Raw genomic sequence first — 27,950 nt, 5'->3', positions numbered from 1 at the left:
CACGGGGCTCTTTTCCAGGAAAAGGTTTGAAAGAGCCTATTGTTTCTGCCTGTCCTAAATCTGTTACAGGGCAATCAGATCAATGCATTGTAACATCTGAGTTACATCTTCATTGCAGGGCATGACCCACAGGAACAGCAGGGCTACAATCCACATTGCACAGCTTGTCCTTCATAGATCTTCAGAAAAGCCAGTGGCTGTTCAGGCAGACTACCTGGCACATACTTACCAGCTGCTATCAGTGTTTAGTCGTGTAGTAATTCTACAGGTGAAGAATTAATATGTGCACAGCACATCCCAGTGGTAAGCCATGCAGCCTCCACACTGTACCGCTATAACCGTCCCCCCATCAGATGGTGAAAGAACTTCATCAAACCTACTCAAGAATTATGTGTTATCTGAATTGGTTTCTCTAAATGGAAACATATGAATTTCAAAGACCACATACACAAAAATATGGACTGTGGATCCTATACAAATAAACTAACTTCTCCCAGTCCTGTGACATTTTCAGAAAAATGGTGGCTTATAAAAATATGTATAAGACCATCCAGTGTACTGGACAGCCAAAAGCATTTTCCAGTTATATGCAGGGAACAGAAACTGGCACACATCTTTGTCTCATCCATCAATGACATGACCAAAATGACAACATTGCTGCAAGAGTATACTGGAACTGTGCATTAACCACTTTTAACTGCATAAATACATCTTACCACATCTGCTTTCATTAGTGATATTCAGAGAAACACAGACTTTTTCTTACAAGCATTTGTTGCCCAAGAGCATGCTTACAGAATAATTATTACACTCACAACTGTATCACTCATAATTTTGCTTTTACAGGAACTTAATATATTTTTCTCATTTCCAATTAGTATGCACCAAAGATTCCAAGATTATTTGTAAATGAAATGCCACGGCTTTATGAAAAAGGAGCAAGGAATTACAGATTTTTCAGAGAGTTTTGTGGAGAAGAATACAGTCCAGTTTGGAAACTTTCTGATTCCACACTTTTGAGCATGAAGTTGCACTCATGTTTAAAAAGCAATACATAACTGAACTATTACTGTAGATAAAGTACAAGAACATATGTCAGCAGAAACTTTCACAGTAAACAACTCCACCCACCATGCTGAGCTAAACAGATGCCACACAAGCTACAGGTCTAACAGTAACTGTATGCCTTCATGAACCTAGAAAGAAAGATTTTAATTGTACCTGTAGGTATCTGCATCTGACAATGTATCATAAGCCTTGAACCAGGGCAGACTTTGCTAGCAGCAGAAAGTACAGAATAAGGGTCCAAGTAAAGCAACTTCTTAAGGCTGCTTTGGAAGATAAGGTAATTTGAAAAGCAAAAGAATTTTTAAAGCATTAGACATGGTCTACTTGAGGCTGAAGTGACTGGCCATTAAGTAGGTCAACTGTCATTCTGAAACAATAGTCAAACTAAATTTCATCTAAGAAACACATGCCACAAGTTCTTTTTAATCATGCTTTTCTACAACCTATCACCTTTCTACATTCTACTAAGCTACTCTATCAACATAATTATTCCACTGATAGTATATACTTTCCATGAAAAAGCCTCAGAATAGAAATTGTTTTAACATGACCAGTCTTTGTTCTTACTCTGCAAAGCATTTACAGTTCATATATATATTCAGCCAAGGGTAGCTCAGTGTAACGCCTACAAGACAGCACATACCTTTCCTAAGTATTACAAAGAAAAATTTATTAGAGTTCTTGTGACTTCCAAGGGCAATTGGAAAATTTATCAAAACGTGAACAAAACACTGGTCTATAATCAAATCCATTTAACTGTAGATTTGAGAGTTTCAGTTCTAGTCCTAATTCAAATACATACATGTTCAGAATAGTACAACCCAACCCCACATGATCCCTGCTTTTTCATCACTGTCCAACCCTCATGTCTGGAACAAGCTCAGCATTACTGCCTACACTGTCAGTGAGTTAAGGTACTGTACATGACTACAATAGCAGCAAAAGGCTTTGCTGTAGTCTAAAAATGACCTTATTTCCCACAAAGTGTTAAAACAAACCAAGAAGTTGAAAGTCTAACTAAGCCAAAGCCAATACAACAGTGAAAAGTGTGGTGTTGCAGTTGTGGCCTATGTCACTACCAGAAGTGTTTAACCAGTGCAGCACATCTCAGCTACGCCAGGGATGTTTCCTCAATCTGTCTTAGAAGTCAACGGCCAAACAGCAGCAGACCATGAACTCACATTCTGCACTTCCATTCCCCAAACAGAGATAAAAACTTCCCCACCTGACCACGGATTCATTTCTGTTACATTATATACCTTACATATCTGGAGTAGGGAGTTTGGTTACCTTACATATCTGGAGGAGTTGGTTTGTGTGCGTGGTTGCCCTTGACTAGTCCAATCAAGCACACAAAGGGAAAAAAAAAGTTAACGGTTCTCTTCAGTATGACACCACCACCTTGAACATTTGAACTCACTAAGAAAAATGGGGGCAAGATAAGCATGGGTTTAGTTTTAAAAATTCTGTGATCCAAGTTATACCACGTATTCCAGACTTTCACAGAACCATAGAATGGTTTGGGTAGGAAAGGACCTTGAAGATAATTTAGTTCAATTTCTATTCAATGCAAATGCTGGGACATTTGCCAGTAAACCAGGTTGCTTAAAGCCCCATTCAACCTTTCCTCAAAAGGACAAAATAATGGCATTCCTGTTGGTGCCATGAGATACAACATGAACTACACTTTCTGTCACTATGTAAGTTTTCTAAACGTATCCGCAGGTTCTTCAAAAGCAGAGTACCAGTGCATCTATAAAAGAGAAGCATGTGAAAGCAGTCATTCCTATACAAAGAAGGGTTACCTTCGTCTCCTCACTATCGGGATCTTCTAGCCAGCAGTACGGATCGCTGATTTTACATCCATGGTAATCCAACACCTGAATTTATAAAAGACATTAATTTTAAAAGAGACATGCACACAAGCAAACACTATCCATCAAGGAATGATAGTCAACATGAGGAAAGGCATTTGGAATTTCACAGAAGCTTACAGTACTAAGGAGCAAAGAGAACCAACACATTGCTCCCAGGTGAGTTACAAGTATTACCATTCTTTGGTGATGGCACCACAGCAGCAGAATAGTTCTCAGAACAAAATACAGAGCACCAGAAAAATGGTGAAATGCACATAAATTCCTTCCACAAGATAGATTAGTAAGCAAAAAAGGAAGCCCACCAACCAAACCAAGACCCTTAAGGTTTTCAAGCCAAATTATAAAACCTGATTACTGGATGTACCCAAGGTATGGTTCCTGGTTACACAAACGGTCTCTGTTTTAGGCCTCCCTACTACTGCTGCCCACAAATATGAGCATAATGTATATATATATATATATATATACACAAATCGTAATTTAAAAAATCAAAAGCCCAGCCCCAAAACAACAAACAAAACAAATAAACCACAAAAGATTAATCCACGTGGTTGAATTTACCTGCTTCCTTCCTCCAGTACATAAAAAAAGACTAGATACCTGCTACTAGGGCTTGCACAGATCAGCCTTACAGTCAACTAGGAAAGTGTTATGAAGAAAAAAGTTGCCGTTTTTTTTAAGAGAAGGGGCTGCAGAGGAGTTTTCAGTTGAGCTAGGAATTGATCGCTGGCCAAGAGTTCTTTGTTAGTGAAATGTTGGAATCACCCCTTGAGTATCCTTAAGTACCGCCATTTAACTCTCTATTGTGGAGAATTCTAGTTTTTCAGAACCACCCTAGCCTGTTGCCAGGAGGATGACAACCTCCCCTCGGACGGTGGGGAGAGGGAGAAATTTGCATCTCAGGAGACATGCAAATTTATCTCAAACCCAAACTGCACTAGGACGGGACCTTCACCAAATCCTGGAAAATACCCCAAAAAAGACGAGCCAAAGCGGAATTGAGAGGTCAGGGTGGTGTCTGGACATCAAGGCCGAGGTCCGAAGCCGGCAGAGATGCTTGAAAACCTCGGTCACTCCTCGCCCCAACTAAAAATGATGCCAGTCGGACCCAGGACCCCCTGGACTGATAACCCAAAATGAGAAACCTGGGTATACCCTCATGCGAGGATAGGACTCCCGCCTCTGGCGCTTACGGGGCAGAGCTGCAAATCTTCCTCTTCTGAGTCACTGCTGGGAGCGGCGGCAGAACTCCCCAAATTTGCCAACACCCCATTTTGAGCTGATCACTTTAATAAAGACATTAATAGGAGAAAAATCTCCTGCCCTGTTTATTTCAGAAAGTAAATACTTCAGGATTTTTTCCAGCTTTCGCTCATACGGGCAAACAGTTTGGTTTAAATGCTATGCAAATCCTTCCTGGCCGGTGCACAATGCACAGCGCTTTGAGGAAGGGAAAGAAAATCGAACCCATTTTAGCCAAATTTACACTGTAATCCCTTGTGTATCCAGACACGGTGGAAACACAGGGAGATGAGACTATGTTACAGATGTGCCATTCTATATAAATAGACTATTTGTTCCTCTGCTGACGCTGCTGCAGCCCGGGCGGAGGCCTGGGTTTCCCCGACACACGCACCGGTACCGAAGTTCCGGGATGCACCGTGCGGCCGCTGCTCCCGCATCCCCGCTCCCGCCGTCCGCCCCGCACCAGCTACCGACCCCGCCGGCCCCGCACACGCGGGACGTGCCCGGAGGCACCGGCGCAAGGGCCCGAATCCCGCCCTAACAAGCCCCCGGCAGCCGCCGCGGCCCGCGGGCGCGACAAACCCGAGGCTCGCTGCACGGAGCACGCCGGGCGTTCCGCGGCCGCAGCCGAACAAAGCCCGGGGAGCCGAGGAGGCACCCCCGCCCCGAGGCGGCCCCGCCGGCAATGGCGAGCCGGGTGCCCCGCGCCCGGGCCCGGCGGCCGCCGCACGCCGGGTGCTGTCCCAGCCAGCGCCCTACTCACGGCGGTCTCGTCGCGGTACACTTCGGGGTACTGGAAGGCCGGCATGGCGTGCAGCGGCGGAGAGGGCCGGGAAGCAGAGGAGGCGGAGAAGGAAGAGGAGGAGAAGGAGGCGAGGCGCGGAGGCGGCCGCGGGGCTGGGGCCGTGTTTTGGGTCGTGGCGGCAGCAGGCGGCAGCAGGCGCGCAGCGCGGCACAGGCGCAGCGCCGCTGCCGCCATACGGCCGCCCCCTGCCAGCGCCGTGCGCCGCGCAGCGCCCCCTGCCGGCTCCCGCCGCGCGGGCGGCAGCGGGGCCGGGCGCCATGGCGGCCGCTGAGGCGCCGGCCCTGCCCGTGCGGCCCCCCCGCCCTTGGTCTCTGCTCCCCGCTCCCGGTCACCGTGCTCGGGCAGGGTTGGGTCCCCGGCTGCACCCGGGTTTCATCCTTCTTATAGAAAACGTTTGCATTTTTTTTTTCCCGCTCGGATCCCTAGTCTTGGCACACGGTGGGGGAAGAGGCCCGGGTCTGGCTTGCAGAGCTCCCCACTGTGCTGACCCGAAATCTAAGCTGATTCCTAGGTGGGGTTGATTCTTTGATTCTGGTTCTGTGAGTCAAGCAGCTCAAAGCCGGGTCACAGAATCACAGAATCGATTAGGTTTGAAAAGACTTCTGAGATCATCAACCTGTGACAGAACTCTACCTTGTCAAGTAAACCATGTCAGTAAGTGCCATATCCAGTCTTTCCTTAAACGCTTTAGGAATGGTGACTCCACCACCTCTCTAGGCACCCCATACCAATGTCTAATCACCCCTTCTGTGAAGAAATTACTCCTGATGTCCAACCTAAACCTACTCTAGTGCAGCTTAAGGCTGTGTCCTCTTGTTCTGTCAATGGTTGCCTGGGAGAAGAGACCAACCCTCACCTGGATGGAGCCTCCTTTTGGGGATTAGTAGAGAGCGATAAGGTCACCCCTGAGCCTTCTCTTCTCCAGGCTAAACCTGGCTTGGTCCACTCAAACCTCTAGTGCATTTCCATCAAACATACCTCTACAAGTTTCCAGTGACTCCCCTTCACCCCAAAAGCAAAGGACAGGTTGGCCACCTGATCCCAGTGAAGATGGTCACTCCAGAACACCAGCCTGGCTGGCTGGTGCTTGTCACCCTCACCCCCAGAGTGAAGGTGTGTAGTCCCATGCCAGCCCCCACTCTGGCCTATGCAGCCAGTCTGGGTGAAAGGGCACCCAGTAAAGTGGTTTCAAATGGATGACTTCAGGCTCATCCATGGGTGTTTATTTTACAATAGGATTTCCCGGGTCAGAAAACTGCAAACATTTTTCTTCCAGGGAGAGACCAGGTGTACTCCTCCTGCACAATGGAGGAGACAGGAGGCAGTTCAGCAGCATGGCTGAACTGCTTTTCTTCCAAATGAAGCTGCTGCCCACTGCCTTTGCCAAGCTGTTCTGTCAGCCTGGGGAGGACTTCACTGCAGCTCTTCATCCAGGATAAACTCATGTGTATGTGTGGTTAATGGCACCAGCTGGAGACACGGCGGTTTGTGTGTGGCCTTTAAAGGTCTGGTAACCCCAAAGAGCGCTCATAGTTGTTAATAAAGTAAACATCCAGAATGACAATGACCGAAAACATTTTGGAAATGGCATCAAACCTTTATAGTTACCAGCTCAGACCTGTGTCTTGATTGCCTTTTCTTAATGGAAAGAGTTACCATCTAATTAGACATCCTGTGTCGAGGCTGAGGGTTGTATACATATGAAATACGCCAGCCCCGCAATGGCCACTAAGTGACATAACCGTGCTCTTCATCTTTGCTTACATCCTAAACAACAGCTATGTGGCTTCTTTTCTCTTATCCCTTCTCTTTTGGTCATTTTTCCTTCTTACCTTGTTTCTTTGTTAGTCTTCTCCCTTTGCGAGGCAGCAGGACAGCTGCTGACTACAACTGCACCTTTTTTCTGGAGCTCAAGAACATGCCACCAGCAAGGAAGTTGATGGCAATGCCTTGACATGCCCGATGCTGATAAAAGCTTGCTAATTGTCTCAGCAACTTGCTTAGGTAAATACTGGCAAGCCAAGGCTGTTTCTGTCTAAAGTTTCCCAGACAGAATTATATATGCACACAAATTTGCATCATGGGGAGAATTATTAGCTCAATACCTCTATCAAGCATTCTGCTTGCCAGTGTGCTACACAAACAAGCTGTATGTGCAGTTTGTCTGGGAGTTTTGGGCAGCTTAGTGTAAATTTATTTTGTAGGCAGTAGAGGCCATGCATTTGATTCAGAGCTGCAGTTTGCCTCGTGAAAATGTCTTTTTCAGTCTGAAGGTATTGTCCAGGATGAATGTGTTTAGGTTTATCCAGAATGCCTGACTGCTCAGCAGCTTGGGCACGGTTATCTGTCGTATATCTGACTGAACAGCCCTACATCTCAATATCCTGGATATTTCCACAACGCCTCCGAAGATCAGCTTCATGCGGTAAAAGCAGTCAGTCTGAGTTGTAGTGGAAGTTTTGGACAGCTGTGCTTCTTCCACACAGCTGGAGCTCCCTGAGCTGGCGGGAGAGGGCAGCCTGGCCACACGGGTGCTGCTCCGCGGCTCCACACGGCAGCGCCCGGAGTTCCTCAGGCTCCAGCAGCGCTCTCAGAGCAGAACAGGGTAATTCCTGAATAGGCTGACAAGCGTCCAGTAAGCACAGCAATTATCCATCACAATACCTTTCAATTCATCCTGGATACAGGATGAAGGTGGGAATATGCAAAAAAACCCCAGGTACATAGCGGTCCAGGGTAAGATCTTTGAACCTGTAATTTTACAGGCAGTAATTTTCTTTCAAAGATGAGCAGCACCAGGGACTGAAAGTGAATTTTCTCTGTACTGTAAGTTTCTCCCTTTTGTTTTGGGGGGCAGTGGGGGGAGGAGAAAGTGAACAACAGCAGAAGGAGCAAATTTACACTGTTGGATCTTTTCTTATCAGGAAAGCAGTTAATGCAGGTTCACATAGTGTCTAAAACACTGCACAAATCATATCTTTTTTTTACTGGACACCATGCACGCCCTGCATGAGTGCAGTGTAGAGTCTGATAGCAGAAATCCTTACAATGAAAGGTGTAGCACTCTTCTGCCTTTTTTGATATGTTTGGCTAACACAAAATTAAAAGTTATTCACATTAGGACTGTGCTATGACTGAAAATTTGAAGGCTATCTTAATTGTTTGTATTGTAGCAGAAAATAAATTTCTACTAATATTTTATCTTTTCTTGGGCTTAATGAACACTTACAGAGTCCATCTTTGATATTTTGCTGTGTTTTGAAGATAAATTGCTGAGTAAGCAAAATTTTGTCTTCCCATATATAAAATAAAAAGTTTTAAAATCTCTCAGTAGTGTTTGTCATGTTATCACACTCCCATGTTAGCATGATTCTGATCATTTGCAAAGCAGATATTGGTCTCTGCTGATATTAATTATAATTCTGCTGATCATCCACTCATTAGCAAATCTCTTTCAGCTTAGTCAGCATCTCCACAATGACTCACTGCAAGTAGCATATTGACTCAGTAGGAAGTGAACTCATCTTGGTCAGGGAAGATCTGACAAAAAAATCTAGCAGCAAATTTTGTTTTTACCTTTCCTTGTCGCCCTTTCCCCAATCTCACTCGCATTATGACTTACCAATAACTGGAAACTTTTCTGTTATAGAATGAAGACACGTCTGTACCTTTACTTCTGTTTTCTATACGTGTTTTTAATTTCATTTACTTGATTGTGTGACATCAGTTGTGCTGTTCAGACGTTTACCAACAGGTGTCAGCAGAACCTCAGTCTTGTGCTACGATGAGCGTGTGCTGAGATGTAAGAGTAACTCCAGTTTCGGAGGAACGTGACTCTCAAATTGTCTGCCCTGATGGCTTTCTATTTTGGTAGCACTGACTCAAAAGCCTAAGTCCTGTTGATTTTCAGTGATCCTTTGATTCCTAAATTATGTTCATCTAGCCTACACATTAATTATGATAATTTTGTATTGTTTATAGGTAATTAAAGGATTGCTCGTTTTTGAGCTGGATTATGAAGTGACTTACATAATAAAATATGGTTTTACTATCTCAGTCACAGAAACGTCTACATGTCATAGGTCAACATTAGAATGTACTATCAAGCAAAACAATATTTCAATGTGGCAAACTTCTCTGTACACCATGGGAGAGAGGATGGGTTCATTGAAGTCAGTGTCACACTGCCAAATCATCCTCTGGCTTGTCCTGGGTATGTGCATTGGTGTGCTTACATGTGCTAACACTGCTGTGAAGTCAGTTCAGTGATGTAATGATGTCCACAAAGCATTAGCATGGCATTGCAATTACAAAGAAGTATTAAAAGGTATTTCATCAGGTAGGCAATCTAAACCAACATATCTAAACTGTTGTAGGAGGATGAACACAGGAATCATAGTATAAATATACCCAATCCAAAATCACTTTTTTGTGAAGGAACTTTTTCAGACAGATGAAAGTGAAGGTGGTTTAGGTTCACCTTTTCCTTGTGCAGTGACCTGAGGTGAAGAACAAACAAAATTCTAATCATAGACAAGACTGATGACTCTTTATTATTATTATTATTAAATTTTAACATGAAAAGAAGGATTTTCCAAAAACCTGGGATCATGTAGTAAAATCTGTGCCCTTGCGTCCTTGGGTAGACAGTCAATATTCAGGTCTCACTGCATGTGGTGTGCTTGGGTTGTTTAATGAGTTTTCACAGAGACCTTCAGTGTTTACAAGGTTTGTAGGTCTGGTACCTACTTACATACCAAATCACTGTGTTCCTGATACCTAGATTGTACTTACTTCAGCATTTCTGGAAATGAATCCTAATCTTATACAATTCAGCTGGGACTCATGGCTCAAGTATTTTGCCAAATTCTTCTTAAGAAGGCTCTTGCAGAAGAAAATTTAGAAGGAGTTGAACTTTTCTTGCTACACAGTATTTTATTGCCACACAGGGGACTAGGGTATGACATAAAGTCTAACAAAGTCAATAGAAGTTTTTGTGTCTACTTTTTTCCCTCACCTATTTCACTGAAACATCTTGAATCAGCCCTTCCTCCACCTCCTCCCACAAAACATCACTCTGAAAACAAAATTATCTTTACAAACATAATTTTCTTTCTAAAGAAATTGTGTTCATTCTTTTGTGTGGAAAGGTAGCAAATCCATATTAGTAAAATGGAAATATAAGTGTTAATTTTCAGTGTTTGCTTTTGCCTTTCTGAAGTATCTTTTGTTATTGCTGTTATTGTATACTGCAAAACCACCTTATATGCTAACTCCTGCCTTCAGTGTCAAAAGCAGCTAAGATAATCTTTATATAGAAAAGGATAACAGTATAAATAATTCTTACATGGCAGTATCTGAAAATGGAGATGAATATGAATTGGAAGAAGGCTTTTCATTCTTTTCCATTCTGAAAATGTAAGGATAAAAATTTTCTTGCTTTGAATGAAATCTTCTGCCTAGTAAAGTCAAAGGAAGTTTTGTCACTGATTTCAAGAGTGTAGGAATGTCACCCCTAATCTTGGCAGTGAGCAAACCAGTAGGCAGCTTCCGGTTAACAGATTATGACATGATAACAGAATTTGAAATACACTAAACATAGGGAATTGGATATATTTTTCTTGGAAAGGAAAACAGTTTTAGCTCTTTTTAAAAGACTGCACATCTAAAAATATCTTCTTCTGCAGTCATTATCTACCCATGTTTAATATGTTTTGAATGTATGTGTTCAAATGGCTTAGAAATAAAACTTTCTGTTATGCCTCAGAAAACATTTGGTTTGGGTTATAAAAATATAGAAACTATAGATCCCTGCAGAAAAAAATAAACTTTGGAGTCAAAACACCAGAAATGTGCTTCCAAGTAGGACTTGCACATGCCTTTGAGAAGAACTTCTCAATACTTGAGAAAGAAAGAAACCTATATGTAATTCAGTGATCCCCAAATCTGAAATTCAAAGTAAACTGAACAGTGTGCAAGGTTATCCCACAAAGTAGTGCTTTAGCCACCCTGTAAAGCAACTCATTTAAAATATTACCTCTACAATTCCACAATGAAGGTAAAAATAAGAAGAATGAAAAAAATCCAATTCCAGAATTGCTTTTTTAAGAAAGGCACATGATTTCAGTAGATGCTAAATAATCATAATAATTGTAACTCAGTTTTTAAACATTTAGGGATAACTTTAGCCTCCTCTCTGAGGCAGTGTGAGTCAAACCTAGACCTGAAACTGAATAACAAATTCCAAAGATTCTGAATATCAAATCTCTGTATTTCTAGTACTGCAGACTCTGTGCAATTCAGATGTGAACCAGGGCATCACTGTGCCATTTTTCACACAGGGCCAGGTGGCACAGATGCTCCATGAATTTATGATCTACTACTTTCAATCAAAGTGAAGAATACAAGACAACAGTAGCTTGCATTCAGAGACATGGAGGAAAATACTGTTGTGTTACAGGTCATTGTGCATGTAACACTTGCAGCATGCCCACAATCTGGTGTTTTGTAGACTATGAAAAAGGAAAGCTCCTGGGGAAATGTTGAAGGTGCATAATGGCAAAGTTCTCTATGTTTTTACAGAGAGCTTCACCTGGACTGGTAGAGCAATGTGGCAAGAGGGCATTACTGATGTGAAAGGTTCCTGAGTGTGTGATGACAGATGGTGCCACGGATGGGCTGTCCAAGATGGCAGCGTGGCTGCAGTCTGTACATAGGAGAATTGTGTTGTGCTTGATGTCGATGGGATGGGAACATGGGAGGAGAGGGGAAGCCTGCTTACAGCTGTGGGCATGGAGGAATGAGCAGGAAATGGGCTCCATCCAAATCAGGGAGAAGCATCTTGTGGTGAAAGGATGAAAGCTGGACTGGTAATTTTAGCTGCGTGGAAGTATGAGGAAGGTCAAAGCTTTGAAGTTTTGTGTATCAAAAGTTACAGAGAGCCTTGAGAGTCCTAGACTGAAGGTGCTGGACAAGCTCAAGGGCCAAGCAACAGAACAGCCAGTGATGTGAAGCACAGTGACTGAAAAAAGCGGTAGCAAGGAGAGCTTAGAAGACAGATTAAGCGCTCTGGTGAGCCACACTGAGGCTGAGCCGATGGCGAGACATTCAGAGAGAAGCAGACTGAGCTTTGGGCTTGGACAGACTGGAGCAGACAGGTGGATTTGAGTCATCAGTGTGAGCAGTTGGGCCTGTGTGTACAGATGACCTTCCCCAGAAAGGAGGTGCCCTTTCCAGTGGGAGGAGGGAAGCCGACTAAGGACAGAGCCCTCTGGCGTGCACAGAAAGCTGGACAAAAATGAGGGCATGTTATTCTCCTGTTCCAATATCTGATTTGTTGATAAGAAAAGCTTTTAATAACTAATTTCAAACCATACAACCAAAACTTTTCAAGAGATACATTCTGATGTAGTGTGGAGCTGGTACAGAAGCCCTATGTGATTTATTTATAAATAGTAAATAGTCACTTTAGAATTAGAAGTTTGTCAAGTTACAATATTACTGAAAATGAACGTCTTTAATGAATTCTGTTGTTTCCTTCTCCAAGAGAATTGTGCAGGAATTTCAATGATCCAATGTGTATTAGAATAAGTGAAAAAAATAAGTGAAACATTTTCTTCACCTGGAAATTTTAATTCAATTTTTGCAAACTTTTTTTTTTCTTTTAGGTTTTTTATCCCTATGGTTTCAAATTCTAACAAAATGTGAAGGAGGAGAAATTCAGAGAGATTTCATGGAAATAAATTCCTCTTCTGAATATTTTTATTAGATGTTGTCCCTTTGCATTCAGTCTAGACAGAGAAGATATTTTTCAGTGCCTGGAACAGGTTCCTGAGTACAGCCAGAAAACATGGAGAAAATCAGAGAAATTGCAAAAATAAGTATGACACATTTGAGTAGAAAAAAATTCCACAAAAAATTCCTCACAAACTTCTCTCTAATTCATTGTATCTAATTAATCTAACTTATTTTTGCCTCTTGGCAGGTCTCCTGTTCTAAACTCTGCACATGCCTGAGAGTCATCAAAATGCGCAGGACAGGGCCAAGGTAAAACAAGGCCTCTGCCCTATAATTTCATAGACCAACTATTCCAGAGCACTGCTGAAATTACCCAGGTTAGAAGAGCCCTTTATGAATCTTGAGAAAAATATTTAAACATGCATTTGTACAAAATAACAGTGGTGTTATTTAGCTCCCCCTTCTCCCCTGTCCTCTCATATGTAGTGGGATTGTGATGTCAATATTCTTCACCCATTTCTGATGTTTAGCTTCTGTAGAACCAACAGACAACTGCTGCAGGTTATTTGATCCTTTACAAAAATTATTTAATTACCTACAGTTAAATACTCTAGAGGAAATAAAAGTACTTGGGAAAGAAACCTAAATGAGAGAAAAGCAAGGATTAAAGACTAGGACACATCTTCTGCAAGAAGGGTCTTGCTTGCCTGGTAGACTCTTTGATCTCTAATTATGCTAGATGTTATGTTGTTGATGTTAGTGCTGTAAATAATCCCTCTGAATTCACTAATTAAATCTTTTAATATTATTCATTCTCTCCTACCAAAACTTACTTTAGTAATTAAAAACATCATGATAATTTATTCTGACCGTATGACTATTTTGTCAGTTATTTATTTAAATAATTTTATTTTATTACAACCTCACAAAAATTCATCCTCATCATTTAATTAAATTATGTATGTGAAAAGCCAAGAGGTATTTGGAGTTAGGCTGTGTTTATTCACTTTATTTATGCGCTTACTCTTGCGAACTTCAGGGTATTTGCAAAGGTATAAAGGGTAACAGTTGTTACCACACCAAGTAAAACTTGCAAAATATCTCCGTTTGCTTCATGATAAGCATGTTATCTAAATCTTGTAAGCACTAAAGAGATCAGAGAAAGAAATGTACCTTTCTCTTGTGTAATGCTACCTGGATTTTCTTTTTGTCTGGCATGTTGTTGTAAACCAGCCTTCTTAATCACTTGTGCACTCGCTGCCCTTTTACTGATACCACTCACGTGGAGAAAGACACATTTCTGCATAGCTCTTAGGATTTCTCTTTTACCAGAGCTAACTGAAGGTGGCTGCCTACGTAAGATCTTTGCCCACACTGGCAGCTCTGAGCTGGGGGGTTTCAGCCAAAGACACATTGGAGGATCAGACAGACTTGCTCCATGACTCAAACCTTTGGAAAAAGCACAGTAAATTTAGTAACCATGCCCCTACATCTACTAAAGAAACTGAATTTGTCTTCTAGTTTCAGGTTAATAAACATAACAGCCTCATTTCCTGGAGGGTGCTGAAAATAAATTCAGCCAGACCCCTTGTTCCAGGGTGTGGAAAAGTTGGCAAGCAGTGTTCTCCAAGGAAAATCAAACAGAACAAGTCTCTTGGTTGGAAATACCAGGGCAGTCTTCCTTTTTCTTTTTGCAGAGCACAGAGCTGAAATCATGGTTGTCTGAGTTAACCCTTTTTTATTCAGTGGAGGCAGCCTGATATACAAAATAGACACTGTGCCAAACACTGGCCTGGAGCAGGTGGCTTGCCTGCTGAGCCTTCCACTTCCTACAGCCCACCATAGCCAGAGGAGGTCAGCTCCCCCTGATCTGCTCCTCTTCTCCTTTTTAGGATGATTTGCTCACCAGTGCGGAGAGGAACTCAGCGATCAGACAGAGCATTACATCTGAGCCTGACACTCCACAAATCACATTAAAAAAAGATTTATCTGTGTCTTCCCTGCTGCCATTCAACCCTCCAATCCCACTCATAATCTGTCCCCAAATGGGCAAGATCACGTTTGGAATGAAAGCAAGGAAATGAGGAGAGCCTTGATTGCTCAGCTCCCTGGGAGTTTGCCTTAGAAACACTCTACCAGCCCATGGCTCATAGCTGCCTTAGTCAAATTGTTGGGGTCATGGTTATAGGCAGGTCTTCCATGGAACCTCATGCTTCTGTCATTCCACCAGGTCCTCGCTTTTCCTTCAGTACATCGAAGGACACCTTCACCTTATGTGAGCAGAAATCTGATGTTACCTTATGCTGTGTTGATTAAACTACTTGAAGACTCTTCTGGAGTGACACAGGTGGGACCCCACCTAGTCTAGGAAGATGTAATTTTGGAATGGCACCACTGGAGGACCATCAGCAGGTCTGTGGTCCAGCTTGTACCTACAAAGCAGGTGATGAGTAACTAGCAGGACTGAACACATAACCATGTTTCCAGCCCATATAACTAAACCTTTCTGCTAACATCCAACTTAACTGTGAAGTGGAGACATCTTGCATTGTTTTGCTACAAATCTTGCAGAATCCAATGCTGTCCAAAAAGCATGCTCTGAAATCTCATTTACTATGCTGTCTGGTGCGGTAAAAAAATGCCCAGTCCAATGAAGTCAGGTCCCCTCCTCCTTTCCCCTGCCCTTGCATACCTGCACACTCAGCACTTCCCTCACATAAAGCATGATCTGCCTCTAGGTCTGCTTATCACAGTCTCAAGAGTAAGTACTATGCAAAGTTAAAATCTGTTGAGCACAAGGGCATTTGACCCTGACCACAACCTGCTGTTCCTTTAACAAACAATTAAGACATTCCATGTGTGACTAAATTTGAAAGCAAACCCAAGAATTAACCAGCTTGTTTTAAATAGGGATATAAATAAGAACCAGCCCAGCCATTGCCTAAGAGATAAGCCAAAACTTTGGGGTTCAATAAAAGTTCAGTCACTTCTGAAGGCTGAATATTTATTTAGGGAACAGGGCCATAATTTAGGGAAAGGGTCTTTATTTAGGGATTCTAGGGAACACAATGTCCCCCTGAATCTCATTTCTATTTGAGTACATTTCCGCTGAGTATGTATGATGCTAAAGGAAAATAACAAAGCCAAATCCATTCTCACCTAGCACAAGTATTTCTGTAGGACTTCTAATTCTAGTGTGAAGTAGTAACAAACAAAATAGTCACAAAGGTATCTGCATAACTCTGCATTATGTGTCTATCTCCAGTCTTGTGAGAAGAGAATGCAGTAAAAAAAAAAATCTGCATTTAAATCAGCTTTGTCATAGAAGCTTTGCTGGCATAATACAGATTAGATTTTGAAAAGCTGCTAATAAAAATTACTCAGTTCTTAAAATTAGTGGCACCTTGCTTGATCAATTTCATTAGAATGGCAAACACCATTTCTTATATGAAATGGTGTATCAAAACCTTGAATAAGGTAATTGAAATACATCTAATTTTTAATATAGTTATGTGTTACATATGTGTTATATGGATCATATAACGTACAAAAACCTAAAATAGTTGTAATTCTCTATCTAGGTAAAAAATGCTAGAATAAAACTGCATGTATCAGGAGAATTTGAAAGTAGCTTTTTAGCATGAAAATTTTCTCTGTGGCAGAAAAATAGATGTAAGGAAACTTTAGTTCTACTTAATAGTGTGAAGTTAAGAAAGTCAGTAATTAAGTTATGAGATCATGGAAAGTGACTATACCCACACATTTTTCGAGGTGATATGGAGTGCAGAGAGTTCGTTTTTCAGGGTTTGTAGATTGAAGATTACACATTAACCACTAACCTAACTGATAACTCTATGGACAGAGTCCGTTCTTCTATGTAACATGGCCTCACTTGTCCCATGCATGATGTTTTATGAGAGCTCTAAAACTTATGCTTGCACTGTTTTCTTGCAAATTATTTTCCATCAGGCCAAAAGAGCCTTTCCTAAAGAGTTCAGCAAAATATCTGAGGATTTTCATGTAGATAAAATGAAACCTTACATGAAAACTATTACAAGGAGAAGTTTTACTTCAGAATATGAAAGTGATCAATTATTCCTATTACTGTTGAATTTGAAAGAGCACTGCTGTTTGTCTAAGAATTGCACACTACAGCCTATCACTACAACGTAAAGCTTAAATGCTTGAAAGTGTTTAAGTAACTAACAAGTATTTCAAAGATTTCAAAGAGACTGGGTACATGAGCATCTTTGAAATCTTAGTACCTTCTACATAAAATCAAGGGCAGTAGCAAGGTCAAGGAGTTTTCATGAGGCTTCTGACACTTCTTTTTGTGAGAGATTTTCTCTGAGTAGCAGAGAAATTGTTAATATGTCTGAAGTTGCTGGTTTAATATTCTGTTTTAACAGCAGAGAAACGTAAGAACGTTGTTACAGCGATTAGTACAATGTTAAGATTTTTCTATGCAATGCTTTAAAGAGATGCTTCATGGCAGTATCAGGGGTCAGATGAAAGTCAGAAGATCCATTTGTTCTGTTAAACACAAGAAAATATATAAGCACATAATGGTGTTATTATCTTCCCAATTAAAATCCTTAGTGTCTCATGCTACAAGTGAACTAAAATTATGCAGCCATTATGGTAAGTTTACACTCAGATACAGCACAGTGGTATCAATATTGAATTTTATCACCCTGTAGATCCTTTGTAAGAGTTTTTTCTTTCAACCTTATGTAAATGAAATGAACACATGCCATTTGTTAACTAGTCCATATTTTTCTGTATGCATTTATAGCATTAGCAAAACATTAATTTTCAACCACATAATTTTTAATGTCTCTTTTTTCACAGACATGCTACAAAAGTGTTTCACCATGATGTTGAGGTTTTCTATTATTGGTAAAAAGAAATTATAAGTATTTTTGTTGAAATCAAAAGCATTCAGAGCATTTCAATGTCCATATTGCCAAGATGAAAGTTGTACTGAATATTTTGACTCACCTATTTGCTCCCATTTCACCATCCTAATCCATTTTCATTACATGGAAAATGTGATTTTAAAACGTGATTTTATTAACCATACATTTAATATGTGCCTTCTATTTCAAATCTACTAACTAATACTATGATATTTCAGCAGGATTTTCAAAACAAATCAACCCGAATAATTTGATTGCTTTCCCCCAAATTTCCGCTTTTCCAAGAAATTTCAAATTAACAGCTTTTCCACCATAAAAAATTGTATATCAAAATGTAAAGAAAAACTTGTCTTTAAAAAAAAGGTTTTTTTTTAAATTAGCAATGGTAATTTTCATTTAGAGTAATTTAAAAATGCATTTTTTCTCTGTAACATACAAGAAATAGATTAAGTTTTCACTCAGCTGTGGCAATAATTGCCTTTTTAAAAGGCTTCAAACCCAAAAATTTTTAGAATGTTTTAATTAACTCCAGAGAAATCATAGATTTTTGATTTCCTGAAAACTCACGTTAAAAGGCAGATAGTACTTTCTTGTTTGATTTATGCCTCTTTTGAGGAGCTTCTTAGAGATCAGAAAGTTTAGAGGTCAACGAGATGATCTGACCCTTAGTAAGTGAACCCCTAATTATTCCAAAAGGCTGAGGCACTGGGGATCTGGGATCTTCATTATTCTCCGAAATGCGGTGTTTCCACTGAGCTCTGTTGAGAGATCCCTTTCCTCAATCAGCTCTTTGCCTCCCCAGCAATTCTATACTTTACATTCTTGTTTTGCAGATAACACAAAATCTGTCAAATGAGATATATACTTGATCTTTCTTATCATATTGTTTTACCACAAATGATGCAGTGCATGGGATACAATTCTAAAATAGCACCAGAAACTATTATATTCTGCTTCCAAAACTGAGGCTGCCTGAAGTCCACAGATGCTGGCAGTGTCTTTTGAAAACCTTCAGGAGCTTGATCCAAAGCCAACTCCAGCTAATGAGACATTTCCACTGACTTAAAAATGCCAGAGTGCAATACATGTTATGAGTTATAAAGAAGTAGGTGCATTTTACTTTCAGGCTTTTTAGGGTGTTGTGGTGTGGAATATTTTTAAACAATCCGTTTAAAGGCTAGTTCCAAAGTCCACTGGACTCAGAAGGCTGAATCAAGCTGAAAATTCTGTTCTGTGAGTATTAATATTTCACTAAGGCAAAATGCAGCTCATAAACACCCCCATCACTTACCCAGCTGACTAGATCCTTCCTCATCCTGCTTTGCCCTTCTATTGAATATAAGCTGACTGGTGCCCATGCTTGCAAAGAAAGACCCTTGTACTGGGGCAATTGATTCATAGTTAGATTTAGTGACCTGTGCTCCTAAGCTGTAGTGATAAATTATCGATAATGCAAATGTTTCAGGCTCTAGACTCTCTTTTCTTTGGGTCTTTTATGAACAAAATGACTAAGTATTTTCTGAACCATATTCTGAGAGATGCCCATTTTTTAAAGGAATTTTATATAACACACGTGAACCCAGTTAAAAGGAATGAGAACTGGGGAATTCATTCAGTAAAAATAATGACTGGCCAGGAGTGAGCCCCTGTTAGGAGTTCTGCATGACTTAAATATGATATTTTACTTCTTCACTGCTATACACCTCAGTGAAATGGGTTAGGCTTATTATAAAGAAACAGCCAGATTTTTGTCTTTCACCTGTTTTTTACTGCAGGTTCCTGTCTTTTAACTTTGATTTGTATAGCTTCACTGTCTGCTGTGTGCTGGTGTCCCCACAGGACCCTTTGTTTCCTACTTTTAAAAACATTCAAAACAAACAAGACCCTTTCTCTTCCCATAGACAGTACACATAATATTAATGGTTATCTACCTGTGATAAGCAGAGCAGTATCATTTTACATGACTTGAAAGGGTCATCCATATCGTCAAGCACAATTAACTTGTCTTACTCTCACAAAATGGGCTGGGGGAAGTAACTAAGGGCCCATATTTCTTCACATACCTGGATAACAGTTCCAGGACAAGGAGACACCCAAAAGATGCAAAAAGATCCTAAACACCAAGCACAGCAGGCTTTCTATTGAGAAAAGAAGCTGTATTGCCCTTTTTTGATGTGATATTCTCTATTTGTGGTGCCTGTGTGTGTATGTATTGAGGTGAATAGTTGCATACCATTTTGAACAAGCTGTGCTGCAGAATTTAACTTCCTGCTTATCCCACTTTTAAAGAAAGCAAACTCTTTGAAATATTTCTGGAAAATGGAGTGAAAGTTGTTTTGAGGCTATATCCAGACTTCAATAAAAAGTGTTCTGAAATGTCACAGAACTTGCACTGTTTCCCTATTCAGGTTTTGGTTTGTAGCCTACCTAGATCAGAAGAGCAAACTAAGAATGAGTGGTAACTCTGGCTCTCTGAAGGAGGCTTTCACACCTACAGTACCTTTAATTCTCAAAACTAATGTGAAACAAAGATTTTGCTTAGAGGAGAAAATGTCCAAGTAACCACTGTGTGGAGAACAATGTTTGTAATTCAGCATGAGAGCATATCCCCTCTGAGTCAGCACTGAATCAGTGTCCCAGCTGATGTTTAGGGTAGTGCCATACTGTTTAATTCAGATGTAATGATGTTGACCACTTGGGCTGTGGAGAATGGCATAGCAGTTGTCACAATAACACAGCTATTAAATGTGTGACGTGACCAAATGCCATATCAAAGTACTGTTCTAGCCACATACATTATTCCTGCAATTAAATTAAATGTATTTCACTTCCTGTCTTAAATAACTGGGTAGTAGTGCTGCCAACAAGGTGCTGACTTTCAGCAGAAGAATGATTGACTGTCAATAGCACATCCTTTATCCTTTAGCATTTTTCCTACAATGCTTTAGGATCCTTTAGGAGAAAGTGACCTGGTTAATCCAAATTTTTCTCTTTATTAATAAAATCACAAGTTTGAATCTGCCATTTTCTTTTTACTACTAATGAAAAAATCTTTACAATGCCAATCATGTTGTGTCTTTTCCCTCTTTAATATGCCTGTATAGGGAGAGATGGTCAGACTAAAGCTAGCCTTCCTTGCTCAGATGAAATTTAAAATAGAGAAATAGTTGAACAATGCCTATTTCCCTTGTTTTTATTTAAAAAAAAATCTGTAGATTTTTTTTTTCAGCAGAAAAAAAAAGTCTTGAAAAGAAAGCAACAATATTCCCAAATAATTCTTGTCAATTTAAAATTATTCTGTGAATCATTTCTACGTGTGTTTTCACCTTGATAAGAAAAGGAAGGTTGAAAATGCTTCAGACACCCATTTTTATTTCTTTGACAATGATTAAAGCTAAACTGGTATGTTTTGGTAAAGAAATCAAAGCGTCCTTTCCTCCTCTTACCCTGTAGTCTCAAATTTTTTTGCCAGCCCTGTGCTGAGCGAGCGCAGCCTGCATGAAAGCCGGGAGGTGCGCAGGGGTTTTGGACAGGCTGGATGGGGAGGGCGGGCTTGGCGCTGCAGGGCGAGCGCGGTCCCCGCCGGGCAGCGAGGGGCTGGGCACGGAGCAGCGCCGTCGGCGCTCGCCGCCCGCGGCTGCTGTAACATGAAGCTCGGGAAAGGTCAGCGGCCGCGCTCTGCCGTCGGCTCTCTGCCTATCTGTGCCATCTCTTGAAATAACAGCGACTTCCAGGACTCCTTCACCTTCTTCCCTCTCGGGCCCCGGCATCCCTTCCCTCCCCAGGCCTTCTGTGGCACACATCCTTCAGCGCCACTCTCTTTTCTTCCTTGAGCTTTTCCTGTTGTCATCACCAAGACCTCTATGTCCTTTATTGTACTGTGTCCTCAAAGGCTATCTCTGGCTCTGGAGATAAAGTCTCCACTAAGAAGGATGGACATTTAATTTGGAAAAAAACACCATAAAGAGTTAAGAAAAAGAAACATTCTGGTGCCCTGTTTCGGGAAAGAATCCACTCTCTCTGTTATTTACTCACATAAGTAAAATCAAAAATTGCTCTTAATTATCTACTCTCTCCTTATCAAAACCAAACTTTCTGAATTTCCTGAGAAATCTATTTATGATCTGTACCCTTGAAAACTTGGAAGCAGTTCATTGGAGAGAAGCTTCCATATTACTCTGCCAAGTGGATTACCAAAATAGACCTGCATTGTTATTTTTGAGTATTCGTGACCCTTCATTCATTTCTTTGTTTTAAGTGGGTTTTTTTGATTGAAGCTGTTTTGCCTTGGCGACAATGAAAGTTGAAAAGGATGTTTTAAGCAATAAAAAAGTAATTGTTTAAGTTTGCAAATTATTTCAGAGGGATCTGTGTATTTGAAAGAAGGAGACTGCTTCTGTAACATGCTATGTTTTGTGGTAGATCAGGTAGTAGGAAACTTCACTAACCTGAAACTGAAACTTTGGGTAGAAAAGTAATTTCTTATGTACTTTTAGGTCATAAAGTCTTGATGAAATTTTCTTCTGAAATGAAGAAACCATCCTTGCTGCAATAGCTGTGCTTGGGGCTACGGAGCCACCCATGTCTCCTTTTCCCACGTGCTTCTCACAGAGGTGCCAGCAGTGGGTCTTTTGCTGCTGGGAGTGTTTGTCACTAGCAGGGCCTCCTAAACACCTGCTCAGGTGGGGCATCAGCCTGGTGACTGGCAGGGAAGAGGGAGACAGGCTTTGCTGTTCACAGACACCAGTCCTGTGCAAATTAAATGGCTGTCTGCAGAGATACATTGGTGAGTAGCTGAGGCCCTTCTGCTTGTTGGTGCTTTCTCTGCTATGGCGCACACAGCAGAGAAAGCACCCTGTCACACCACAGCACTGATGGCACTGAGGAGTAATTGCAACCTCTTCTCTTCCTTGCATTGCTAAACTGTTTTGCTGCAATACAGCATAAACACAAGGAAAAATCTGTGGCATCCAAATCATGTTCCTTCCTGAATAATGTTTCACATTAGGAAAAAAGCAAAAAAACAAAGTGAAAATTCTTAACCTAATAGAAATATGATGAGCAGTGCACAGAATTTAACAGACTTTGTAATTAACTGTTCCCCAGTGCCTGCTGAAATATTTGACCAGACTCTCCCAGGAAATTCAGTTATGATTAAGTAAAAAAGAGAGTAGGGCCTATTTAGAAGGAAGGTATTTGTAGTAAAATATTTAAGCCATCAGGCTTTGTTAGTTTCATGTCTGGAGCTTCTGATCAGCACTAAAATAAATGTGATCGCTCTTCATGAAATGAATTGTGTCACATTAAGGAAAGGCTTTATTTTCTTCTGGCCTCTAGAAGAGACCAAAGATTTTTTTTTCTCTTGATATCAAACTTGACTCCTAATTTATTTTGTGCTTGAAGATAGTTTCTTCCTGCTCCTTTCTGCAGCAATAAACTACTTACAGTAAGAAGAAATAGCATATAAGATGTGCTGGGGGTCCTATCTACTCTCTTGGGTGCATAAAGTAACCACCAGATTTGGGGTCAGGAACACATTTTCCCTCATGCCCAGTTGGTGAGGACCATAGGTGTCTGGAAGGAGTGAGGGCTTCTCTACAGAGGCACACATAAATAAATTCCTTCAGCCCTGTGAGCAAACCAAACAGCAAATATAAAGAGGACATTGCCAGTGATCTTGATTTCCCCTGCTCCCTTCTTCTGGCGCTACATGGTCCTGCAAGAATCTTCACAAATGCTTTTTCTGTGGTATGCTGGGAATTATATGGCTCGTGGTAGATGGAGACATGTGGAATATGAATGCTTAGCATCCTTTAAGGCCTTTTGTCTGGGCCCCAGTCTGTGTGATAGTCTTAGATTCCACAGTATATTAAAAAGAAAAAAGTCCCAGATTCTGTAAACAGAAAATCCAAACAATACAGTGTGCCTCTCCTCTTTGAGGAGAAGAGAACAAGAAAACATTTTGTGCATATATGATGAACACTACCTGTGCTACTTAATGCATTAATGACAATTACTTGCAAACTTCTGGTGATGGAGCTGTAGGACTCTAAGGCACAGACTATAATAAAGTACGGGAAAGTAGCACAGAGAAACAGATTTCACTGTATAACACCATAAGTATTTTTAGCATGCTGAGCATAAATTTCCTTCAATTACATAGATAGACGGACTCAAAGGTAAATGTAATTGCTAATATTCCTAGCATGTGTATCTAAATTATATTATTTATTGACCATTTGTACTATGAATAAGTGTACTTAAAGACACTTTAGTGTAAAGTGTTACTGTCTGCTAAAGATCTCTTCACTAAATGTTTGTAGAGTTCTGAGTGGTTTGCAAGTCAATTAAACCACTGATGGAACAGAGATAAACACTTCCTATTGAGAAATGCCACATCAGTCTTTCTGCTTCATTTCATTGTGTCATTTAATGCACTGAATGGCATTCAAGTGACACAGCACCAGCTATGATACCATGGCATGGGCTGTATAACGTGCTGAGCCACGTGCAGGTGGATAAACAGTATTGTCATTGTACCAACTGGCACAGAGACTAGAGACATGATATCATGTAATTTTTTCTTAGGGCACACTAACCTGCAACTGGAGTCTTGAAAAATGGATTTTTTTCCCATGCATTACTCTCTAAGGAGCAGCATGCAGGCATGTGCAATTTAACACCTGCTAGCTCTCCCTTCCTTGAAAATTAAGAAGTGTGGCAGCCGGTGTTGTCAGGATCTTTTTAGGATTAGGTTTCCTCTTGCTTTCTACAAATGGGAATGTCAGCAAACACTGTCACTCTGTTCTACCTGATACATCACTCACATTGCTCAGGTTAATAGATAAGGCACTGGAGTTTCAGGAGTGCTAACAAGTTGCAGTTCAGTTAGTGCTTACAATTTTTCAAACAGATGAAGTATCTACCTATTATAAACTATCTTTATGAAGAGCTTAAGAGGTCCTGATTTCTTCAGAGCTATGTAGTTACAAGGAAGGTAAAAGCATTCTTGGTGAGCAGAGAAACCATATGTCCCTATTTTAATATAAGGCCTCATGAATTCAGTTTTAAAACACTTGAAAGCTTCCAGATTTTTATTTTGTTGTTTAGATGTCTGATATGGTGGATAGCATGTTGTTTAATAACAGCAAAATATGTGTCAGAGTTGACTTAGAATTCATTGTTGTATTGAGTACTGTGTTTCATTCAAATCTAAATTGTGGAGGAAGTATACAGTAGTAGATAGCATTATTTGGTGAGATAAACACAGAAAACAGAGAAGATAGCTCAATGCACTTGGGAGCTATTAGATTTGTTTTTGTACTTCAAATTAATGTTGGTGTCATATGATTCATAGTTTATGATAAACTAATGTAGCACCCTGAAATAGAAATAAACTAGGCTCCATTTCTCAGAAATGTGCTTGCATTGCTGTTGAATCAGAGCTTGGCATCAATACCAGTGAAACACATGAAAGAAGTGTCCTTTTTTTCTTCTACAGGAATATTTTTGGAACTGTGTTTTGAAAATACTGAAGTTCTTGTAGCTGCAGCAAACCAAAGTGCACTAGGTAGCCAAGATAGCCAGGAATGAAACTTGCTGCATTTCCTAATCAGAGCAGTGACACAATATTTTCTCTGCTCCTCTTGCCAGCTAACGGTGCTCAGCCTCCTTTCCACTGCTCCTGAACCAGGCTTCCAGCACTGGGTGTGTCAGACAGAAAAGAGACATGTTCCTCTTTTCCATCCGTGCCTTTGCTCACAGAGTGCACCTCAATTTGACCTTGATTATTTTTATACATTCATGGCCCTTTTTTTTGCGATGCATTTTAAAAACAAAATTAGAAATTAAATTGGAATCAGGAAAATGGGATGGAAAAGATCTGGAGACTTCACTTTCTGTTTTTGGGAAAGCAAAAAGACATGAAATTATAAAAGTAAAAATATGCATAGAAAACCAAAGTCAGGGGTTTGTGTATATGTCTTGTCACCCTGTTATATGCAAAAGGAAAGTCATTAAGGTTACGAGTCATGAGAGTTCTTCTTGATGGTAAAATTGCTTTGTCAACAAAAGGGCTAAGTATATTAATGTATCATATTTCATCTCCTGCTCTTTCTGTCTATATATTATATGCTTGCTCGTTTGAGTGTAATAAACCCCTAAAATTTACAGCTTCTTCTAGGATTTTTATGTGAAGTTAACTGAAAACAGATTTTACTCAGGGAAAGAAAACCAAACCCACTACAATTTTTGCAACTGAAATGCTTCTGCTTTGGAATCAGTCCTCTGAACAGAGAAGGTTCTCAGTGAACCACTGCTTCTAGGTCTCTGTGCTGTGGGACCCTGTACACAAGGCTCTTTGGCAGATGGGAACACCCCCCTCTCACCTGTGCATGTCCTCCTCAGGGGGAGCACAGCATCAGGTGCTTGCTTATTTGCTCTCCTTTTGGACTTTTGGCTTGACCTGTCATTGCTCATCTCCAGTGGGAAGGGCGGAGGTTTATCTGTCCCAGAAAAATTGATCTGGTGGTTACAGGGTTCTTCTGAGATGTGGGAATTTTGGAGTCAAACTCTCTGAGGCTGAAGATACTAGCCAGATCTCCTGCTTCCTGCATGAAGGGACTATGGCATCATGCACAATGTCAGCACAGGTACTTTCTTCTTCATCCAAGCTTAAGGAAATAGAAGGTATAACATTTTTCCCCTGAACACAGAAAATCATTTGAAGCTCTGAAGCTGTTTCAAAAGGGCGCCATACACAAGCAAGAGAAAAACATTATTGACACCTCTTTTTTCAGTGCTCATTGTAGTTTGTTTAGAAAGTCCTGTCATGCTGAGTAGAGCACTCAGCCAGGAATTCTAGGGTGCTTACCTCTCTCCAGTTAGCCTGCTTGATACCTCACCCAGAAATCCCGCTCCACAGCCAGGTGTTCTGGCCTGTAGTGTGGATTATTAAAAGGCTGAAATTCCTTCTGGTGCCTTGGCCTTAACAAGGTTCCTCTTATGTAATAGACACTCAGCATTGGTGTGAGCCTGTTGCTTCAGTACATTCTCATTCTGTCAGGGACAACATGTGCCATCAAGTGCTGAAGGTCACCACAAGAAAGGTATGGATGATTCCAGGTATGGATGCAGCTGGACACAGAGCTCTTGCAAGAAAAAAATCTCAGATCTGCAGTAACCAGAATCCAACCCAAAGCCTGTAGGAGTCAAAACAGATATTGCTGTCTTCAGTGTGAAGGAGCCACTCCATTAGCTGCAGAAAAAAACTCTTCAGCACAGGCTTGTTATGCAAAAGCAACATTAAGCCACTTCACAGTTAAAACTTTAGAACAGACTAACATGGAGATTATTGGGAAATCAAAAGAAAATATTTTGACTACACTGCATTAGACATAAGAATACATCTTAAAGGAAATTTTCAGAGAGCTTGGAAAAAATATTAAATATTATAGCATTTTAAAATAGGCAGCATCTTCCAAGAATTTCACCAGGTGCCTGGATTTTTTTTTTGGGGGGGGGGGGGGCGGGAAGGGAGTTTGATATAAAACCAGAGCAGATTGATAAATCTGTAGTATAATGCTGCATCAAGCCAGTCTTTGGGCACCATCTCAAACTGCAGCTACCAAGACCAGATGGACTGCCCCACAGAATGTGTGACAGAAATCAACAACACATGGGGTGAGCTGCCCTTTCATACCTTAAATCCTGCCCATCTTAACCTTCTAAATTGCCACAGTGGTCATGTCACAGCTTAAAATATATCTTTCCTGGTTCCTTATGTTTGCTACCCTGAGAGTTACTCTTGAGGCTAGTGGAAGGCAGGAAGTTAGGTGCTGTTATTTTTTTCCATGTGTATGTAGAGCTTAATAGACTAAACTAGGAGGGTCAACAATAGGCGAAATTAAAACAGTTCTAAAAATGAACTAGACAAGAGGAAACAATTATAGGGCTGCTGTTTGGAGGAAACAAGCACTGGGTGGTTCAGTTGCTAACACAATGAAGGAGACAGCCTATGATGGTGCTTCTAAACCCTTCCTGGTCTGATATTCCCAAACTGTCCAGTGTTGTTTAGTTGCCTGGAACACTGCCACAGACACATCCTGATAGGTCAGGAGCAGTCCTCGGCAATTGCTATGAGAAATAGGAAGCAGGCAAAAAGGGCAGCAGTAAGTGACATCTGCTCCTTTGAGAAGCAGCGAGCACTTTCCTCTCTCTGGGTTGTCTGAGGCAACACCTTTGGTCAAAAAATAACTCCAGGAGGTATCGTGGATTTCAGAAAACATTGTCAGATAACAT

General features: G+C 40.8%; 1 protein-coding gene across 2 annotated transcripts in view; it reads right to left on the bottom strand.

Annotated features, from left to right (window-relative positions):
• PREP (prolyl endopeptidase) overlaps positions 1–5,152 on the bottom strand; it is an 86,507-nt gene extending 81,355 nt beyond the window's left edge. Inside the window, exons 1-2 of one of the 2 annotated variants that reach the window (XM_059842374.1) lie at positions 4,954–5,152; positions 2,874–2,948 (exon numbers count right to left, since the gene is read on the bottom strand). In XM_059842374.1, the coding sequence (XP_059698357.1) occupies positions 2,874–2,948; positions 4,954–4,998 (120 nt within the window). In that variant the 5' untranslated portion in view covers positions 4,999–5,152. Of the gene's footprint in view, positions 1–2,873; positions 2,949–4,953 lie in introns of those variants that run through there. The other variant, XM_059842375.1, reaches the window with a different exon arrangement.
• Positions 5,153–27,950: the final 22,798 nt, after the last annotated feature.

The sequence above is a fragment of the Haemorhous mexicanus genome, chromosome 3, assembly GCF_027477595.1.
Source record: "Haemorhous mexicanus isolate bHaeMex1 chromosome 3, bHaeMex1.pri, whole genome shotgun sequence".
In the NCBI taxonomy this organism is placed as follows: Eukaryota; Metazoa; Chordata; class Aves; order Passeriformes; family Fringillidae; genus Haemorhous; species Haemorhous mexicanus.
Note: the sequence above shows the minus strand (reverse complement) of the source record. Positions and strands in the feature narration are given on the sequence as shown.